The sequence below is a fragment of the Rhinoraja longicauda genome, chromosome 22 (genome assembly GCF_053455715.1).
Source record: "Rhinoraja longicauda isolate Sanriku21f chromosome 22, sRhiLon1.1, whole genome shotgun sequence".
Classification (NCBI taxonomy): domain Eukaryota; kingdom Metazoa; phylum Chordata; class Chondrichthyes; order Rajiformes; family Arhynchobatidae; genus Rhinoraja; species Rhinoraja longicauda.
Window position 1 is genome coordinate 28601735 of NC_135974.1, and position 21084 is coordinate 28622818.

Sequence of the window (21084 nt, forward strand, 5' to 3'; positions counted from 1 at the left end):
GCGGCCGTGCGCGCGAAGAGACGGGCTTCCCCGCAGGCGCACTGTCGGATATGTGCGAGGCGACGGCACCCTGCGCAGGCGCAACTGGCGACCGGGTGCGAGGAGACGGCACCCTGCGCATGCGCACTGCCCCACCGGGTGCGAGGAGACGGCACCCTGCGCAGGCGCGCCGGGGCATCGCCTTCAGTGATTTGCCGGCTGCGACGATGCTGGCGATGGCGGCCCGACTGAGGTGACTGAACGGTGAGAGCCCCGGCCGGGGGATGCACGCCACTGCGCCTTACCACCCGCACCCTTATCACCCCTGCACAGACACAGGTAGAAAGAAAGACTCCAACTCGTAACGTGAAGCACAATGAATCCCAGTGGAGGAGCGAGTTGGTGATGTTTGTTGAGGCAAAGATGGCGCCGTCACGTTGGAGGGCAGCGTTCAAATGGCACTGCTTGGGCCGGCATCGCATCGCTTTGCTGTGACTCAACGCGAGCTTGTTACCTTCCACTAAGCCGCTGTTATATTTATCTCGAAGTCGATCACAAAATGCTGGGGTATCGCAGCGGGACAGGCAGCATCTCTGGAGAGAAGGAACGGGTGACGCTTCGCCTTCGGGTCGAGACCCTTCTTCCCATGCCTTCTCTCCAGAGATGCTGCCTGTCCCGCTGAGTTATTCCAGCATTTCATGTCTATATCTTCTTCGGTGTAAACCAGCAGCTGCAGTTCCTTCCTACACGTTATATTTATCTCTGCGGATAAAGAGAATTCTTCCCTTTAGTATTTTAATGTTAAAAGTGCTCCCAACTTACAGAGCTGAACCGAGCAATCAGGAAGATAGACGCAAAAATGCTGGAATAACTCAGTGGGTCAGGCAGCATCTCTGGAGTAGAGGAATAAGTGATGCTTCGGGTCGAGACCCTTCTTCAGACAGAGTCAGGGGAATGGGAAACGAGAGATATAGACGGTGATTTTAGAGAGAGAGAGAGAGAGATATAGAACAAACAAACGAAAGATATACAAAAAAGTAATGATACAATCAGAAAGTCGGAGTGAAATGTTGTGTACTGTATGTAATGTGACACCGATAAACCATTTAGTCCTTCAAAGTGAAATCGTGTTAATCCTGATGGGTGTAAATTGATAGGGATATTCAATCTTTGTTGAGCCAGCGAGCCCTTCTGTTTGACGAGTATATTACGTGTTGCGGCACATCTTGAGTTTAACCTGTTGAAAATGTCAGTATTGTGCTGGTATCAGCAGGTGCACAAATCTAGTTTTGGTGACTAATGCTCTCCGTCGGTTGGAGTAAAGGATATTGTAGTACCTCACAGTCTAGCTTCATTTTTATATTAATCTTTGCATTTGGTAACACTCAGATGATGATCTGGAACACGTTTGTTATGTTTAGTCCTTAATGCAGAGCTGTTGTAATTAAGGTGACCCCATTTTTCCAAAAAGGTGACTTCTAAACACTTTATTTGGGAATATGGTCTAAGTAGGAGCACCCTGAGGGTCATTGAGAACATCCCCAAAACCACCAGTAAAGAACTTGTTTTTTTATATCAATATCTTTACATTTTGAAGGCTGATAAAAATTGAGATTTTCTATAGAAAGGAGATTGTAACATCCCCTTGAGACTTACTAATTGAAAGGAATGTAAGATATTGATGTGCTGCAGATATTGATGTAAAACTCTGCTGTTCTATTTTATTTTTATTACAAATAAAGCTTGTTTTATCTATTATAATATTGTTTTTGTCCTTTAAATATTTGCTCAAGGGAAGACATTTATATTTTTTAAGAACTTCAACTAAAACTGATGTTTGCAGTGTGAAGAGTTTTATATTTTAAAATACCAGATGTTCTATGTAAATTCTCATTCTGTTTTTTTAACACTTTAATTTGGTAATATTATATTGTTAGCCAGTTCAATCATCTTCATTAGTCTTCAACTGAGACCCTTACAAACAGTTGTTTACATAATAAGTGACAAAATGCAAAGCAAGAAAAAACTTCTTTAAAGGCTTAAATTGGAACCCAAAAAGTACATGGTTCATAACTGATTATACATACATTGTCTATACATACATTGTCTTGATAAGAATTGGAATTTAAAATGACCCATTTTGTTTCATTAGTGCACATGACTTTCATGGCTCTATTCTATTTTGCTGCACCATGTGAGGAGTTTTATATTTTAAAATACCAGTCGATTGTCTTTTTAAATTCTCATTCCTTTATGTTTTTTATAAATTTCAATTTGTTAATATGGTCTTAGTAAGTTCAATACCATCTTCCTTTGGGTAGTTACAACATTGAGTTTTCAGCAATAAATTTGTGAAACTGCATAGTTTTGGGGGGGGGGAAATGTATCTGTTACTAATTGTGTTTATTCCCAATGAGCTGTATCTTGGTACATGTGACAATAAACTAAATTGAGCCGTTTATAGTTCTGATAGATTGGTATATAGTGACAAAGGTATTCCAGTAGTCCAAAGTGTAATTGGAGGTGTTAACCTAGCCTGTAGAAATTAAAACATAAAGTGCAAATGAAGGGCATTGGAGACCAATGGCTGTTGATCATTGGTTTTAATTTTGTTGAAGTTCTTTAAAATATAAAGTTAAAACGTGTTATATTGAGAAAAATATTAAATTACCAAAACAGTATAATGGACAAAAAAAACTTTAATTTTTAATCTTAGAATACCTGTTACACTTTAGGATAAAATAGAATATTTTGACATAAGATTTGTGTGATAATTTGCAGTTCTTGATGTATATTACTTGAGCACTGTTTTGGAAATAAACACTGCAGTAAGAAATGGGTTTGATCAACAGTTGGGTTTTGTTTATAAAATAAATATAGTTAGGCAGATTTGTGCTGTTTTTAGCAATCATTATCATGTTAAAATATTCCCAATATTTTCTGGGAAATCATGACATTTGTAAATGGTAATGGTATGTGACTGATGTTTATCAATAAGGTCATTTAAAACCTTATCAGTGAGGCTTCAAGGAGTAATTTGAGCACTCTTCTGTCCCCAAGTATAATGGAAATCCCTTTGTATATTTGTATTTTTTTCAATCAACATTTGTTAATTTATCTTTTATAAAGCCATGTCACAAGTCAACAGTGTTGAATTGTCATATGTACTGACAATGAAGCAATGGAATTTTCGCAATAGATAATTTAATTTTAATCTGTACTGGTTAACTTTCTGATTATACACAAATTCATCAACACAATTTTAAAGAGTGTGATTTTGTATCAGTCTTGATTAAAATGCAACTAACTTTTATAGTTAGATAGTCTGCTGTGATACTATGTCTTAGTTTAATTCATCATTCTTTCATGTTGCAGATAGATCTATCGTCATACTTGGCATTGTGATTAGAATTTTGAGCCCACTCTCATCTGAAAACAACATGAGCGCCATGGATGAATTATAGAAAACCTCACCCTGCACTACCAGTTCCTAATGGATACAAGCAAAATCAGAGAGACATTGTTTCGGAAATATGTACAGATTTGTGAATTGAAATTTAGTGAAAAAGATCCCTTGTTGGACGATGCAAGCCTTAAGAAGATGGCTACGTCCATACTTGATTCATATCGCCAAGAACCGTTTGAAATATTTAAGTCATTCAGATTTTATGATATTGTGGAGAATTCCTTGAAGACGCTCAAAACATCAAGTTTAAGTGCAATTCTTACAGCCTTTGGAATTCTGGAAACTTTCTGCATTAACCTCTTTCTCTATCCCTGGAAAAAGGAATTTAAAACTATAAAGGTACAGTATAAAACTTAATGCTGTGAAATAATGTGCCAGATAACCATAACTATTTGCAAATTATAAATAAAATAAGTTCAAATTCCAAAATGGTGATTTTGGAATTTAAATTGCAGCAATTAAATACATCTTGAATAAAAGCTAATATAAGAAATGCTGTCCATTAAGCAATTGAACTGTACAAAAGCATTAATTACTTGTTATTCGGGAAAGCCAAACTTCTGTCCTTTACAGTACAGGCCTCTAACCTATACCATAGTGGCTGAGTCTTAAACAGCCCTCTTGAAATTGCTGCAGAGCCATTGAATTAGAAAGTCAGTCTGTCAATGAATTAACAAAATGTTTTTTAAATTTTGAGCTACCATTCTTGAGGTATCATATCTCTCCACAGAACAAAGGCAAATGGGTTACTGGCCTTCATTAGCCGGGGCATCGAATATAAAAGTAGGGGGGTAATGATGGAATTGTACAGAACACTGGTGAGGCCACAGCTGGAGTATTGTGTACAGTTCTGGTCACCACATTATAGAAAGGATGTGATAGCTTTGGAGAGGGTGCAGAGGAGATTCACCAGGATGCTGCCAGGGATGAAGGGCCTCAGCTATGAGGAGAGACTGAGCAGACTGGGGTTGTTTTCCCTGGAGCAGAGAAGGCTGAGAGGGGACATGATCGAGGTGTGCAAGATCATGAGGGGCATAGATAAGGTAGATGGCGGGGAACTTCTTCCACTGGTGGAAGGTTCAACAACGAGGGGACATAGATACAGGGTATGGGGAGGGAGGTTTCGGGGGGATGTGAGAAATAACTTTTTCACCCAGAGGGTGGTTGGAGTCTGGAACTCACTGCCTGGGGTGGTGGTGGAGGCGGGAACACTCACAACGTTTAAGAGGCATTTGGATGGGCACTTGAAATGCTACAACATTCAGGGCTACGGTCCAAATGCGGGAAAATGGGATTAAAATTAGACTGTGTTTGGTAACGGCGGCACGGACACGATGGGCCGAAGGGCCTCTTTCTGTGCTGTAGGACTCTATGAACAACCCATGTTCAATGCTGTTCACTGTGAACTGTTGCCTTAAAATTGGCCTTTTCCCCAACCAGTTTATGCCTAATGCAGCCTCCAACATTCATGACAATCTTTTAATGAGCCTTAGTTAAAACTTCTGGAGCGCTCTAATCTCGGGAAGTGGACTTGAATTATATCCATTCAGTCATGCAAGATAACATATGTGCATGGTGCATTCCTCTCCTCCATTTGTCTGCACCTTTTGTGGCTAAATGGACCAATTGCCTCCCGTGCTTCTTTGTTATTGCCCATTTTGATGAAATTGCCTTCCCTTGCTTTCGATATGACTTCAGTCATAACCAGATCATCTTCAGTAGAGGCTTCTGTTCTAACCTTCAACTTATTATCAAGGCCCTACCCTGTTCTTTGATATGCTATCACTTGACAGTATAATTTGAAAACACAGGATAAGGTTTGAATAGCATCTGCACAATCTGACTTACCCATTATTCCTTTAGTATTGTGAGTCTGTTTGATATTTGGAGAGTCCTCCAGTTAAACAATATAATTGGTTGTTGACTTTACGTCTACTAGAAGCTCCGCGTGCTTGCCACATTGTATTCCTTCGTGTTTCACTTTCTGAGAATTATTCTATTATCTTGCTTGACTGCATTTTTTAGGATATTAATCTTTTAAAAGCACAAATGCATTTTAAAATTTTAAGTAGTTACAGATGCAATGGTAGTAGAATAATTAATTCCTCTGGAAAATTTAAAATGACTGTGGGATGGGGTCCAGGTGAGTTGAAAGGAAGAGTGGGTTAAATATATTTTGTAACTTTACAAAACTCATTTGTCTATTCCCTTTCTTAGAAAAAAATCTTTGTAATTCATGTCCACTACCATTTAGGCAGTGTTCCAGAACCCACAAACTAAGTAAAAACATTTCAGTTAATTACTCTTTGACATTTGTCGGCAGTTATCATCGCCCAGACAATAGACAATAGGTGCAGGAGTAGGCCATTCAGCCCTTCGAGCCAGCACCGCCATTCAATGCGATCATGGCTGATCACTCTCAATCAACACCCCGTTCCTGCCTTCTCCCCATACCCCCTCACTCCGCTATCCTTAAGAGCTCTATCCAGCTCTCTCTTGAAAGCATCCAACGAACTGGCCTCCACTGTCTTCTGAGGCAGAGAATTCCACACCTTCACCACTCTCTGACTGAAAAAGTTCTTCCTCATCTCCATTCTAAATGGCCTACCCCTTATTCTTAAACTGTGGCCCCTTGTTCTGGACTCCCCCAACATTGGGAACATGTTTCCTGCCTCTAATGTGTCCAATCCCCTAATAATCTTATATGTTTCAATAAGATTCCCCCTCATCCTTCTAAATTCTAAATTCCAGTGTATTTCTCTTGCCCATACAAGCAATGTTAGGAACTGAATTTTGTTTGGAAGTGGGAATTTAGACTTGTTTTCTTCTTTGCTTGCTGTCACCCCCACAACCATTTGCTAATTAAACTGATTATAGTACCTCCACTATTTATAGAAAAGAAAAGATATAGAATGCCACTGATTAAGCATTGAAAGCTGATAATTTTAAGATGGGATACATAGAACAAAAATGAGTATTCAAACCAACTAACTTGTTCCTATTTCAAGTGGTGTGCATCAACTTCATTAAGGATTTGCCATGATAATTTTATTAAATCTGCTATAACTGTAAAACATTCCTTATGCTACTAAAACTTTTAAAGGTGTTTAACATTATAGCATTTGCCAGCATTTAGCTGGTAAAATTATCCCCTACTACCCCGTCCAGGTTTATGGGATTTCCGCTCTCTTCCCGAACAGAATATTCCAAGTGATAGCTTATCCATAAACCTTCACATAGGAATGTTACCTGAAAAGTTTTCCAGGTTCATCTTTAGCTTCTTTCTTATTTACACAATACTTTTAAGATTTAATATCTGCAAGCATGTGGTTAGTTTCCACGCAGAGGCTGATGGGTTCCAGTTCTGGGGTACCTCAACAACATCGCTTGATTTTGTCCTTGAGTCTTTATTATAATGCCTTTCTAATATTTTTGCAGATAATCTAAATGATCAAAATGTAAGAAGGGAAATAAAGGTTTTGGCTTTAACTATTAAAACCAGTGTGATATGGGAGACAACAGGAGCAGTCAGGGGTAACCTATGCAGTCACAGGAGAATATATGCAATCTGCAGGCATTTGTCATTTTTAGAGGAAATGTTTATCTGAATATTTACAATTTGGGACAAGATGTCCTAAATGTATAAAAGGCATTTCCTGCTTTGTTTTTATGAAACACAAATTGTTACTGTCTTTCCAAACCTCCAGGTTTGTAGTTGAGGTCAAGTTGGAATCTCATATGTACTTAATGCCTTTGTATAAATTTTATCAATTTCTCCTTTCTATTGAATAAACCTGTAGGAAAATGAAATTAACATAGTTAACATTTACAAAGTGATGGAAGTAAGATTCATCAACTTTTCTTTCTATTTTAGACTTTTACAGGGCATTTTGTCTACTATATCAAATCTGCAATGTGTGAAGATGATGTCTGGAATATCTTATCTTTCATAGGGTATCACTATGAAAAGGAAACCTATGAACTGAAAAATAAAGTAAACACTAATCATGTGAAATTCATTTCTTTTGAGCTTTTCTTGGCTGGAATCGAGTGTGAGAATTTACTTGAAATCTATTCTCAAATTAAAGTTAAGGGTTATTCGGAGTTTAACGTAGTGCAAGAACGAAGGAAGAGCACAGATGTGAAAGGTTGCATCGATGCCATGAAAAGGCAGCGAAGATCAACAGAAGGCTTGCATACGTCAGTGGCTCAAATGGACTTCCACCGATCAGACAGTGATCGGTTAACAAACAGTTTTGTGAAACACTTGATGTACAAACCAACTGTAGATGGTGGTGAAACCTACTTAGAAAAGCAGTTCAATAAAGTTCATCTAACACCTGCACATCATAAAAAGGAAGCAGTTTATGGCTCTTATGAGGACTTAAATGATGAGATTTTTCGTCCTACGCCTTCACTTCTTGCCATGTCAATTTCCCCGCGTGGAGGCCCAGAGAAATACTTGCAGTCTCCCAATGGAAGCTGGAGAGCAGAAAGCAACCTCAATACTTCTTTCCATGCAGTTGATGATGACTTGGATCTTTACACAGCTGAAGATCCTCGAGGCACTTTATCACAAAGATGGACAGAAGCACCTAACAGTCATAGTACAAGATTGACAAAAAGCAATGAAGTAAGAGTTATGTACCATGAGACTCCACGTACTACCAAAGAAAGTGTGTCAGGTTTCGGTGCAGTGAAGTGCCAAATGTGTGGAATATCAAGTGGAACGTCAAGTTGCCAAAAATGTGACAATGTTCTTTGCAACCAATGCCCTTGTAAACATGAATATCCAAGAGAAGTGAGTATCGTAACACGTTCTTCATCTGTTCAAAATGATCTGTCTGCAAGTTCATCTCCGAAAGAGAAATGTGCATACGCTGCCGCATCACAGTATCAAGAGCACTTGCCCAGTTCCAAGAGCACCAACATAATGCGCTGTGGATTCTGTGATAAACCTGCTGCAAAGTTCACCTGTATGAACTGTTCTAAGGTCTCCTGTGGCGATTGTAAGATCGATTATCATTTGGATTTCTGCATCAAGAATAAGTCGCACAATTTCTTACCAAATAACCAGCTCAATTTCAAATCTAGTAAAAATTATACTGTATACAGATAGATTGTATAACGTGGAATAATGATGCATAATCAGCCCTAGAAAAATCTGAGCGAGGAATATTTTGAAAGCTGGCAGATTGTAGAATGAAAATCCTCATATACAATTGCTCACTGTGATCTCTTGTACTACAATATGCACCTTAAGGTATTTAAATTGCTGCTATATTTTTCAAGGGCTGGTGTATGTACGTTAAAAGCTGCTTTGATCTATAATTCATACCAGAGATACAGAAGGTGCTTTCAAACCTTGCGCAACATATTTGTAACTACAAATACATGGGATGGTTTGCAAGAGCTGAGGGAGGATTTAACGTAAAGTTGTCAAATGTTTATATAAACTAGCCTTGGTATTGATGTGCAATTTTCCTCTCGCCTTTTTCTAATGTGATTGTGTTTCATAATTATTTTTTACTTACAATAGGTGAGCAAGTGTGTGAAGGAAACTCCAATCGCTTTTGGCTTATCCATGCAATTTTTTTTGTTGAAGACTTAAATTTTATGATTGCTTGTATGAATAAAACACTGCACCTGTTAATGCTAAATTCTGGGTATTTATTTTAGCCCAAAGTTAAGTTATTCTGAACTTAGACTACACGCATGCACTGAATTATTCTTTTGTATATTTACAGCACAGTGCTCTTTTAAGACAAATTGTGAAGTTCATAACATTTCCCCCCTGGGTCATAGGCTAGAATTCAATGTACAACAGTCTTGTGACACTGAGCTAAATGCAATATATATACCATTTTCTGTTGGCACAATATGTTGACCAATTTTGCCATTTCAGTTTTTTAACTTTTGTCCACTGTTACGAGTGCCAGGTCAATTCTTCACCAGTCAGTTGATCTGTCAGCTTTAGATTGTATGTGCCACTTAATGTTAAGCCAATTGTAAATTGTTAAAACGTTTTTTCCACTTGTTCTTCTGCTTACAAAACCACTGACTCATCTTGGGTGTACATTTATGCTGTAGAGTGGCCATTAGAAAGAGTTTATCAGATTGCTTTTACCTTGAGATTTTATTCCTGATGTGCACTTTCCAACTGGGATCAGAAGATTACGGTTGAGACAAGTAATTTCCACATTTTGCCTAGTTGAACTCTGAGACCACATTCACTGATCCTATCATTGTTTTGCTGGAATGATCAGACTCGACTCATTCCAAAAATTGTATGCTCAGCCTGATTGTGTGGTGCATGACATGTTATTATATCGGGTAATGAAGATACCCTTGCATTTATATTGAACCTTTTCATAATCTTCTAAGCTGGTTTACACCTAATGAAAAACCTACTAAACTGTAACTAAGGAAATGTGGCAGTCAGAAACTAGCTGCTCCAAACAGAAATGTTGACATGGCTAACTAAGCTGTGAAAGTGTATGCATCCCAGGAGAGCAGATATGGCTTCAGTTTATCTCCAACTGTGGAGTGTATGCATAGAATTTTGTGTTTTTCTGTCTGGGGTGCGACTTGTACACTTATATCTGTAACCTTCTGACTTGTGTTACCATCTGAGTTGAGGCTAAATATCTTATACTTTTTCTGTAAGTGAATGCAACTTGTTTCCATACAGTCTCAACCTTTCTACATTATTTTATTATTAGCATATCTGGGTTCTATATAGTGGTACATAGTTTTATGCAGTTCATATTTGTCACCTGTATCATAATTCTGTTCTTGGTAATCAGGAAAGCAGTTGAAAGGAATGGGAGTCCATTTTGTTGCTCTTGGCTGTAATATACTTCATAGCTGCTCAGTGTCTTGGCTCCAACCATTGGTCTTGATTCCAAAGTCCTTTTTTTAACCTTGCTTGACAAGGATATTTCTTGAGCATTTTGCAATTTATCTCTGACCACAACTCAAACTAATTGTAGGAGAGACTGAAATGTCCAGTCTTCATGATATTTGAATTGTCCAACTCTAAAGGTTAAGGTTTCATGTTCAGTTCCCCCTCATTTTCCATATATATATATATATATATATATTGAGACTGGAAATTTCAGTCTCCTACAATTAGTTTGAGTTGTGGTCAGAGATAAATTGCATATATATATATACACACACACACACTCTTGGATCATCACTTTATCTTGTACTATAAGCTGTGTTGGTTTTTTTTTGCATCAGAGAAAATTGAGAGGTGATATGATAATATGTTCAAAATTAACGAGGATCTAAACTGAGCAAAGGGTAATTCTTCTGATGGAAAGGTCAAGAAATAAAATGTCAGATATAAGACTACTGACAAAGTCATTTCATGCAATGAATAATCGTGCTGGAATATTTGTCTGTAAATGTGGACGCAGCTTCAATTGAAGTTCTTGAAAGACAGATTTGTGTGTGGTGAGATGGAGGGGGGGAGGAGAAAAATGAAGACTAGGGAAGAAAGCTAGGCCACAGGACTAACTGGATTGGACTTGCTTAGAATTGGTAAGAACTCAAATATGCTTCATTGCTTAAGCACTTCCATAATTCTGCATTGGGCAATTTGGTGTGAATTGTTTTCATAATTGAACCCCCTAGGCCAATAAGTAAATATATGCTACCCAACTTGCCAATAATATCCATATTATTTGACGTTTTATGCCAAACAATTTGCAGTTCTCTAAAGGCATAGCATCCAGAGCTTTGAGTAAAACACAGTGCTGGAGTAGCTCAGTAGGTCAGGCAGCATCACTGGAGTAGTATTTGTGTAATACTAGATTTCAGCATCTGCAGCCCATTGGGCCTCGACCCAAAGCTTTGTATGACTCTTAACAGTCATCCTATTTTCTGAAATTCCTATTTAGAGTCAACAGCAGGGAAACAGGCCCTCTGGCCCAACTTGCCCACACCAACCAACATGGCTACGTGTCAACACTAGTCCCGCGTGCCTGTATTTGGCCCATATCCCGCTAAACATGTCCTAGCCATGTACCTGTCTAAATGTTTCTGAAATGTTGCAATATTTAACTGAATTCAATTAATTTCAATGCCCAATCTCAACATTTCTGCAAATTTTAACTGCCGACCTGGATTTATATGTAGAACCATTGTTTAATGTAGTTCATGTTTGTGATTTGTAGCCAGCGTTTTGTTATGGCCAATCTGGAAAGCAGTTGAAAGGACATGAGAAGTCCGCTTTGTCTCTAGACTAATAAAATTCAGTTACTTTATAAAAGCTAATTTCCATTCTTGTGCCTTTTGTGATTTATGTGCGTGGATTCCTAAATTTCTGTTCCTGCATAGTTCTTTGTTTTTTAATATTTACAAAACACTCGATCAGTCTTTCAGAGGAGATGGTTTTACATTTCATCCACTCGGATATTTGTAATAATGACCCACACGTGGGCCAAGCCAGTGTCTAAATTTGTAAATGACACACTCTTTTGCACTGCAAAGAAGACGGTGATAGATTCCAGCAGAATATAAACTGGTTAGTGGAATGAGCAGATAGACCAGATGAAACTTAAAGTAGAAAAATTAGGTAATGGATTTTGATGGGAAGAATGAGATGAGGCAATACCGAATGCAGAAAACTGATGAAATAGTGCAGGAACAGAGGAAGCTGCATGTGCACAAATCATAAGAGGCACCGCCGATTGAGAAAATCAAGAGGACATTCACAATTCTGGGTTTTGTCAATAGAAGGATAAAGCACAAACTCAATGAAGTAATGTTGATTCTATTAGAAAACACTGGTGTGATTGCAACTAGAGGATTGTGCTCAATTCTGGATGCCACCTTCTAGGAAGGATATGAGAGAGGTCCTGAGATTTATGAAAATGCTTCTTGGATTGAGGGAGTACAATACAGGGATCGGCCAAAACCTCTGCAATGAAAAGGCTGAGGTGATTTGATAGAAATATTAAGTGCGGGAGACAAGATGTATGGTTATACAGGTAGAGTTGCTTGAGGAATGATAGAAGTTGTAAATAAATATTGTTTCATTTGTTATTTTGATAAGCCAGAGGATACCTAAAGTACAAAAAGTTTTTTGAGAAAAGATAGAAAAGGTTTAGGATGGGAATTCCAGAAGCTAGAACCTACATCAACTCAGATGAGACACATGAGTGGGGATGTCACCAAGCCCAGAACAGAAGGAGAAAAATATTTGCAATGGGTTGGTGGGCTGCAAAGGTTTTAATATGAACCCCAAGTTTAATTTTACATCTCTATTTTCTTACCCATAACCATCAATTTTTTTAATGTCCAAAAATCAATTGTCCTCGGCCATATATGCTCAGCCTCCAGGGGTAAGTGTAAAGATTTATAACGCTCTAAATAAACAAATTTCTTCACATCTTACTACTAATAATCTGATCTCTGCGATAGTGTCTCGAGTTCCAGATGTCCTAGTCTGAGGAGACTATCTCTTCACAATCAATCCCATTTAGAATCGTGCATATTAATGAAATCATTATTCAAATTTCCAATAAACAAAGCCAATCCTATCTTTCCAGCGATGCTGCCTGTCCCACTGAGTTGCTCCAGCATTTTGTGCCTTCCTTCGATTTAAACCAGCATCTGCAGTTTTTTCCTGTACAATCTACCATTGTTTTCAATTCCTTGTCGAATAAATTACTTCAATAGACAATAGGTGCAGGAATAAGCCATTTGGCCCTTTGAGCCAGCACCGCCATTCAATGTGATCATGGCTGATCATCCATAAATCAGTACCCCGTTCCTGCCCTCTCCCCATACCACCTGAATCCGTTATCATTGAGCTCTTTCTAACACTCTCTTGAAAGCATCCAGAGAATTGGCCTCCACTGCCTTCTGAGTCAGAGAATTCCACAGAGTTACAGCTCTGAGTGAAAATGTTTTTCCTCATCTCTGTTCTAAATAGCCTACCCCTTATTCTTAAACTGTGGCCCCTTGTTCTGGACTCCCCCAACATTGGGAACATGTTTCCTGCCTGTAGCGTGTCTTAATAATCTTTCCTGCTTCCGTGTCTTTCCTGCCTTAATAATCTTATGTTTCAATACGATCCCCTCTCATCCTTCTAAATTCCAGTGTATACAAGCCCAGTCGCTCCAGTCTTTCAACTTACGACAGTCCCGCCATTCCGGAAATTAACCTAATGAACTTACGGTGCACTCCCTCAACAGCAAGAATGTCCTTCCTCAAATTTGGAGACCAAAACTGCACACTGTACTCCAGGTGTGGTCTCACTAGGGCCCTGTACAACTGCAGAAGGATCTCTTTGCTCCTATACTCAACTCCTCTTGTCATGAAGGCCAACATGCCATTAGCTTTCTTCACTGCCTGCTGTACTTGCATGCTTACTTTCAGTGACTGATGAACAAGGACACCCAGATCTCTTTGTACTTCCCCTTTTCCCAACTTGACACCATTCAGTTAATAATCTGCCTTCCTATTCTTACCACCAAAGTGGATAACCTCACATTTATCCACATTAAACTGCATCTGCCATGCATCATCTGCCCACTCACACAACCTGTCCAAGTCACCCTGCATCCTCATAGCATCCTCCTCACAGCTCACACTGCCACCCACTTCTGAAGCTCTGCAGCGCTAAATAAATCAGTTCTCGAGTAGGGCGCAGCCCCAGCTTATGGGCAGGTATGTAGGAAAATAACTGCAGATGCTGGTTTAAATCGAAAGTAGACACAAAATGCTGGAGTAACTCAGCGGGTCAGGTCAGGCAGCATCGCAGGAAAGAAGGAATGGGTGACGTTTCTGGTCGAGACCCTTCTTCAGACTGATGGATGTATGACTTGCGTTCATCCCGTTAATAGGAATGAGTTTGGGAGACCAGCGGGATGGATTTGCTGGCATCTTCTGCCACCTGGGAACTCGATTGGAGGCTGCATTTCCGACATAAAATTTTTGTTTTGAGCAGTGAACAGAGATAGGGGACCGAACTGCACATAAGACTCCAGGTGCCATTGCAGCAAAGCTCTCTGTCGAAGTAATGAGACTTCCTTCCTCATGTAGTCCTGCCTTCTTTCCATAAGCATCTTTTTCCCAATGTATCTTTTGCCTCTTTACCTTCTGTAATGATTATTTACCTAATGTTTCATGAACGATCATATGATCTCCCAAGTACCGAGCAATTACAAGTTTCTTGCCGCATTTTGTTTTGATAATTGTTTCTTCTTACCAAAGGGAATAAACTTGTTCTTCCACATTATTTCCACACCTTACACATTCCTCCAACCTGTCGTTCTCCTTTTGCTTCCTTCTATTCGTTTTCCCAGCCTTGTGTGTGCAGATGAGAATTTGTTATACTTTTTGTCTAAGTAATTAAGGTAATTTTGAATGTTTGAGTGCTCTACGATGAAGTGCTCACAACCCCAAGTGTAACACTTCCTGAAACCTGAAAAGGGTATTTTTAATATTATGTAGAAACAAGAAATTGCAAATGCTGGTTTACAAAAGAAAACAGTGCTGGAGAACATGCAAAGGCGATGTTTCGGGTTGGGATGTTGCCCATGCATGTTCTGCTGAGATGCTGCCTGACCTGCTAAGCAACTTCAGCACTCTATGTCTTCCTTTTTAATCCTATGTTCTGTTCTATAACCAATTATTTATCCCTGCTAAGGCTATGGCCATCTTCTGACCAAATGTGACAAGGATGGCAGATTTTTTTTTTCCTGAAAGAAATGAACAAATTAGACACCTTCACGGTTATTTTACTGAGATTAGAATATTTTATTTAAATTCTAGAGATAGTTCATTAGCCAGAGTTAAATTCTTCAGTGAACACCTTGGGACTTAAACTCAGTTAAGAGTCCAGGATATGGTTGAACCCGAGGGGTAACACGAGGTGGTATGTGTATGAAATGAGCTGCCGGAAGAGGTAGTTGAGGTAGGTGATATAAGAAACATCTAGCCAGATACATGGATTGGGACAGATTTAGAGGGATATTAAATCAAGTGGACCCGTTGGGCCCAAACCTCTCCTGCATTGGTGCAGCACCCTCGACTTCCCCCACCTCCTTCCTCCCCTCCTCCCTCCACCGACATGTTGGTCGGTGTGGGCAAGTTGGGCCAGAGGCCCTGTTTCCACACTGCAAGAGTTGATGACCAACAGCATTGGTGGATTTGTTAAATTATGCTAGGACCCTTCTTTGCAGATAGATGGCGCACTAGATCCATATTTCTACGAGAAACTAATTTAAATTACTTTCATTTCGAAGACAATGCAATAACTTTTTTCCCCCTCCCTTATCTTTCATTACAGTTTTCCAAATGAATTTGCAGTGTTAAAATACCACATGGTCCTTTGAAGATTAGGCTTCCCAACAGGTTGAATGTAGTTATGTGTGAAGTGATCACATTATGAGCATTCCATGTCACATAATTTCAGTCCAGTCATCTGTCAGTTTGGAAATGGAAAATCAAATTAAGCTCCAGTTTCACTCTGAGTGCATCCAGGTTCACTAAGCATCAATGAGAAAATCTATCAGTCTAGCTGCAGGTGCCAGGAGAACAAATTTTAATCACATCAGTTATTACCATTGAATCTTTGCTTCTAAATCTGCACAATTGCATCAGCAGCCACCTGTTTTCACTGTAACTATTATATATGTTGCCATGGAAATATATAATCTGCACAATGAGCAACTGACAATAGCTATATTAATCATAACCGGTCCCTTAGATATATAGTCTGAAGAAGGGTCTCGACCCGAAGAAGGGTCTCGACCCGAAACGTCACCCATTCCTTCTCTCCCGAGATGCTGCCTGACCTGCTGAGTTACTCCAGCATTTTGTGAATAAATCGATTTGTACCAGCATCTGCAGTTATTTTCTTATACCCTTAGATATATAGGTTATCAAACTTTTGTTATCTACAATGACAATGCTTTAGTAGAAGGTATTGTAAGTTAAAATGACATGGTTTGCATTACATTCTTACCTTCTTGACAAAAGAATTAAAACAAGAGCACACTAAATTATTTTCTTTTGCACAGAAGTAGTTTATTTTCCTGGAACTAATCTTATTTTGATTTTGGAAATGAAGTGATGCATATAAGTTCCACAATCACTAAAATAGCATCCAGAATATGGAAAAAGAATTGGCCTTTCAGCTCAATGGCCTAATCCTGGAAACCAATTGGATTACCAAATCTGTACTCTTCTGTTTCACATCTTAAATCAAACTCAATGCAACCTGTTTATTTTATCTTTGAAAATTTAATTTGATCCAATATGATCAGCCATGATCATATTGAATAGCGGTGCAGGCTCGAAGGGCCGAATGGCCTACTCCTGCACCTATTTTCTATGTCTATGTTTCTTCACAGACCTATGGGGAACATTTCCACCGTCCTTCATATAAAAGGATGATTAATGATTTAATTCCTCAACAATTGATGTAATTCAATAGCACTCTCTTGCCTAAGATTTTCTCTTGAGGACATAGTTCTTGTACTAATTTTGTTGGTTCCGGTTTTCATATTAAAGATCTTGATGATACTTCTGCTCAAAGAATAACAAGCTAAATACATTCAACATTGCCCGCATTTTTCATGACCTAACACGTTTTGCAATTTTTAACTCCCTCACAAAATTAATTCAACAATCTCCTTCCACCATAGTGAAATTAGACAGAAATTATTGCCTGATTTTCTAGCAATGTCATATTTGTTTTGCAGCTTATTTATTCACCGGCATTGTTAAGTCGCTGGTCTTGGCTTCACGCATGCTCGTAAAGTATGTTTATATATGGTCAGTAGCACATCCCTGTCTAAATGTGGCATAGTACAACTGAACCAACATTAGGGGCATGGTGGCACCCTTACAGCTCCAGAGACCCGGGTTCGATCCTGACTACAAGTGCTGTCTGTCCGGTGTTTGTACGTTCTCCCCATGACCTGCGTGGGGTTTTTTCCAGGAGCTCTGATTTCCTCCCACACTCCAAAGATGTACAGGTTTGTAGGTTAAATGGCTTGATAAAATTGTAAACTGTCCCTAGTGTGTGTAAAATACACAGTGTACTGTGTGGCTGGATGGCACGGAGGGCCGAAGGGCCTGTTTCTGCGCTGTATCTCTAAACTAAACTAAATTAGACATAAGGGCAGGAATGGGTCAAGTAGCAGCCCTCCCCCCCCCCCCCCCCCCCCAAGATTGTCATTACTCAGTAAGGTGATGGCTTACTTGATTTGAGCCTTCACTTTCCTGGCTCGATCTCCATAAACTTTCATTATAGTCCAAAAAATCTATTTTGATTTTGAATGACTCAATCTCAGGTGACTCAGTCTCCTCAGTTTCCTTGGTCAAAATTACAAACTTTCACTAACTGCTGAGAAAACAATTTTCTCCTCATCTCTGTTTCAAATTAGCAATCTATGCTCTTTAGTTCTAAATTCCCTCAAAATGGAAAACAACCTCACAGCACCAACCTATCAAGTGTGCCTTGAATCTTACCCCAGTCTGTCAAATGTTTATTCCGACAAAACTGGAATCTGCCTTAATCTGCCTTAATTGATTCGTACTACTCTCCTTTTCAACTTAATAAGCCTTTTACTGATTGATTGCTTTTTACATTTTCTGCTGATTGCTCTGCCTTTAAGTGGATGCATTTTTAACTTTTAGCTGTTGTGATAATGTCCTCTCTCTCTCGGATGTCACCCTGACATATGATGAAAGAATGGGTCGATTGGGTTTGTATTTCACTGGAATTTAGAAGGATGAGAGGGGATCTTAGAGAAACATATAAAATTCTTAAAGGATTGGACAGGATAGATGCAGGAAAAATGTTCCCGATGTTGGGGGGGGGTCCAGAACCAGGGGTCACAGTTTAAAAATAAGGGGTAGGCCATTTAGGACTGAGATGAGGAAAAACTTCTTCACTCATAGAGTTGTGAATCTGTGGAATTCTCTGCCACAGAAGGCAGTGAAGGTTAATTCACTGGATGTTTTCAAGAGAGAGTTAGATTTAGCTCTTAGGACTAACGGAATCAAGGGATATGGGGAAAAAGCAGGAATGGGGTACTGATTTTAGATGATCAGCCATGATCATATTGAATGGTGGTGCTGGCTCAAAGGGCTGAATGGCCTACTCCTGCACCTAATTTTCTATGTTTCTAACTGACTGACAGGCCAGGAGAAGCCAATCCTCGGTATCATTAGTAACAGTTGGGTTCTGTTAGCTGATATTGCTAGGCCACTTGAACATTGCCAGTATACTCCCTATAAAACCCAAGCATTCAAGCCAGAGGGGAGAAGGAAAGGGGAAAAGGGGAAGGAGAAGGAAAGAGGGGAGAGAAGGAAGGGGGGAGTGTCTCCCTGCTAGTTGTGTTTCCACTGTTCGAAGAAGATTGAGCCACTGGGACAAATGCGAGCCCACCAGCGCCATTGTGTGGTCAAGACTGTACTGCAAGGTAAGAAGCCTCCTGCCCATAGACAACGAGGGGCTTACACACACACACACACAAAGACTGAGCTGCCAGGATCATCCAGGAACCACCAGCGTTGTCTCTTCAAGCCCAAAGCTGAGCCGCCACGAAGAAACCAGTACCGTCAGCACCTCCTCTTGAGGCCAAGGTAAACTGCAGGAAGAAGCGTGAGATCGCTGCACCTCCTTCAAAGACCAGGATTGAGCTGCCGGGCCAACCCTGGGGTCGCCAGGGTCATCGCACATTCACTGGTGGCGAGGGCGGCAACCCATGGCGGTCCGGGACTCTGTTATCTCTATAAATAAAATCTATCATGCGAGTTCACCCCATCCCACATACGTAGACGCACCCAGTCTCTTGCCCAGAGTAGGTGAATCGAGGACCAGAGGACATAGGTTGAAGGTGAAGGGGAAATGATTTATAGGAATCTGAGGAGCAAATTTTTCACACAAAGGATGGTGGGTGTATGGAACGAGCTGCCAGAGGAGGTAGTTGAGGCAGAGACTATCCCAACATTTAAGAAACAGGCAGGTCCATGGATATGACAGGTTTGGAGGGATATGGGCCAGGGGGGGAGGGGGCTCGTGTAGCTGGGACATGTTGGCCGGTGTGTGCAAGTTGGGCTGAAGGGCCTGGTTCCACACTATATCATTCTACGCCTCTACTGCGAGTGCCAATGTAGTCACTGCTGAACCCAGTATCCTTCCCCGATGCCACACAGTGGAATCAATCAAAGGATCTCGAGGTCTATTAACAGAAATGATAATGTCATGCATTGTTGGTTCATGGTTACAAAAAACGTCTTTTCATAGTGCAAGACTATTAATCCTCATATAGTTTTAATACTACATTTGAACTGGATTTGGACCCTCTTCTCTTAGAGAAGAGTCTTATGACTATTAATCCTCATATAGTTTTAATACTACATTTGAACTGGATTTGAACCAGAACTGTGAAATTCTGTATTTCCTCTGGGTGCTCCAGTTTCCAAAAACGTGTAGGTTTGTAGATTAATTGGCCTCTGTAAGTTACCCATAATGTGTAAGGAGTGTGTGTGTGAAAGTGGGGTAACATGGAACTAGTGTACATGGGCGACTGATGGTCGACACGAACTTCAAGGGCCTGTTTCCACGCTGTATCTTTCAATGAATCAAAATTGGAGAATAAGAATAAATTGAATTCAGATGTGATGAAGTAGTCATTCACAATTGCTCATCGAGGATTATCAAATTAACCAATTAGCTGAGGTAAAAAATAGCTTAAAACTGTTAGATTCTTGCTTTCAAAATGACCTACACCGATATTTCTAATCTATTTTTCCTTGCTTAGTCCTTGGCACCAACCCCACTCTCGCCCCTGTGATTCATGTTCTCTGCGTGAAAATGAAAAAAGAATCATTTTAATTAAACTAATTTGCAGATATATTTACGCTGGTTGAGTATTGTCCCGTGTACCAAGATACAATGATAAAGTTGGTTTTGTGATGGACTGGGCTGCATCCATAACTTTCTACAATATCTTGTGGTTTTGGGCAGGGGAGTTGCCAAAGCAAATGACGGGAATCTTTCTACGGTGCATTTGCAAAAGTTGACCGGAGCTCAATGGTTCAATGGTATCTTATTGTTACAAGTACCGAGATACAGTGAAATTCCTTCTTTGCGTACAGTTCAATAAAAGTATTACCATACAAAAGTTCAATCTTAGTTAAGTGTATAGCAACAGTACATGGAGACAGTATACAAAAGGTGGCACGTGAAGCAGCTGTAGAGTTGCTGCCTCACAGCGCCAGAGACCCGGGTTCGATCCCGACTACGGATACCGTCTGTACGTTCTCCCCGTGACCTGCGTGGGTTTTCTCCGAGATCTTCGGTTTCCTCCCACACTCCAACGACGTACAGGTATGTAGGTTAATGTGTGTACGGATACCGTGTGTACGTTCTCCCCGTGACCTGCGTGGGTTTTCTCCGAGATCTTCGGTTTCCTCCCACACTCCAAAGACGTTCAGGTATGTAGGTTAATTGGCTGGGCAAATGTAAAATTTGTCCCTAGTGTGTGCAGGATAGTGTTAATGTGCGGGGATCGCTGGGCGGCGCAGACCCAGTGGGCCGAAGGGCCTGTTTCTGCACTGTATCTCTAAATCTAAAAAAAATCTAAAAATCTACAGAGTTTATA

General features: G+C 39.9%; 1 protein-coding gene across 3 annotated transcripts; it reads left to right on the forward strand.

Annotated features, from left to right (window-relative positions):
* The first annotated feature begins 186 nt into the window (after window positions 1–186).
* Window positions 187–11691, forward strand: spata2 (spermatogenesis associated 2). Of its 3 annotated transcripts, none has more exons than XM_078419014.1 (3): window positions 187–243; window positions 3355–3784; window positions 7320–11691. In XM_078419014.1, the coding sequence occupies exons 2-3, from the start codon at window positions 3473–3475 to the stop codon at window positions 8562–8564; spliced, it is 1557 nt and encodes a 518-aa protein (XP_078275140.1). In that variant the 5' UTR covers window positions 187–243; window positions 3355–3472; the 3' UTR covers window positions 8565–11691. The 3 variants fall into 3 exon arrangements, with proteins under 3 accessions (XP_078275140.1, XP_078275141.1, XP_078275142.1); XM_078419015.1 differs by having other exon boundaries at window positions 200–318; XM_078419016.1 differs by having other exon boundaries at window positions 221–243; window positions 3359–3784.
* Window positions 11692–21084: the final 9393 nt, after the last annotated feature.

Coding starts and splice junctions, on each gene's coding strand:
- spata2 (XM_078419014.1), top strand. CDS start 3,473: ATGGATACAAGCAAAATCAGAGAGACATTGTTTCGGAAATATGTACAG. Junction 3,785..7,319: donor AGGAATTTAAAACTATAAAG/GTACAGTATAAA, acceptor TTTCTATTTTAG/ACTTTTACAGGGCATTTTGT.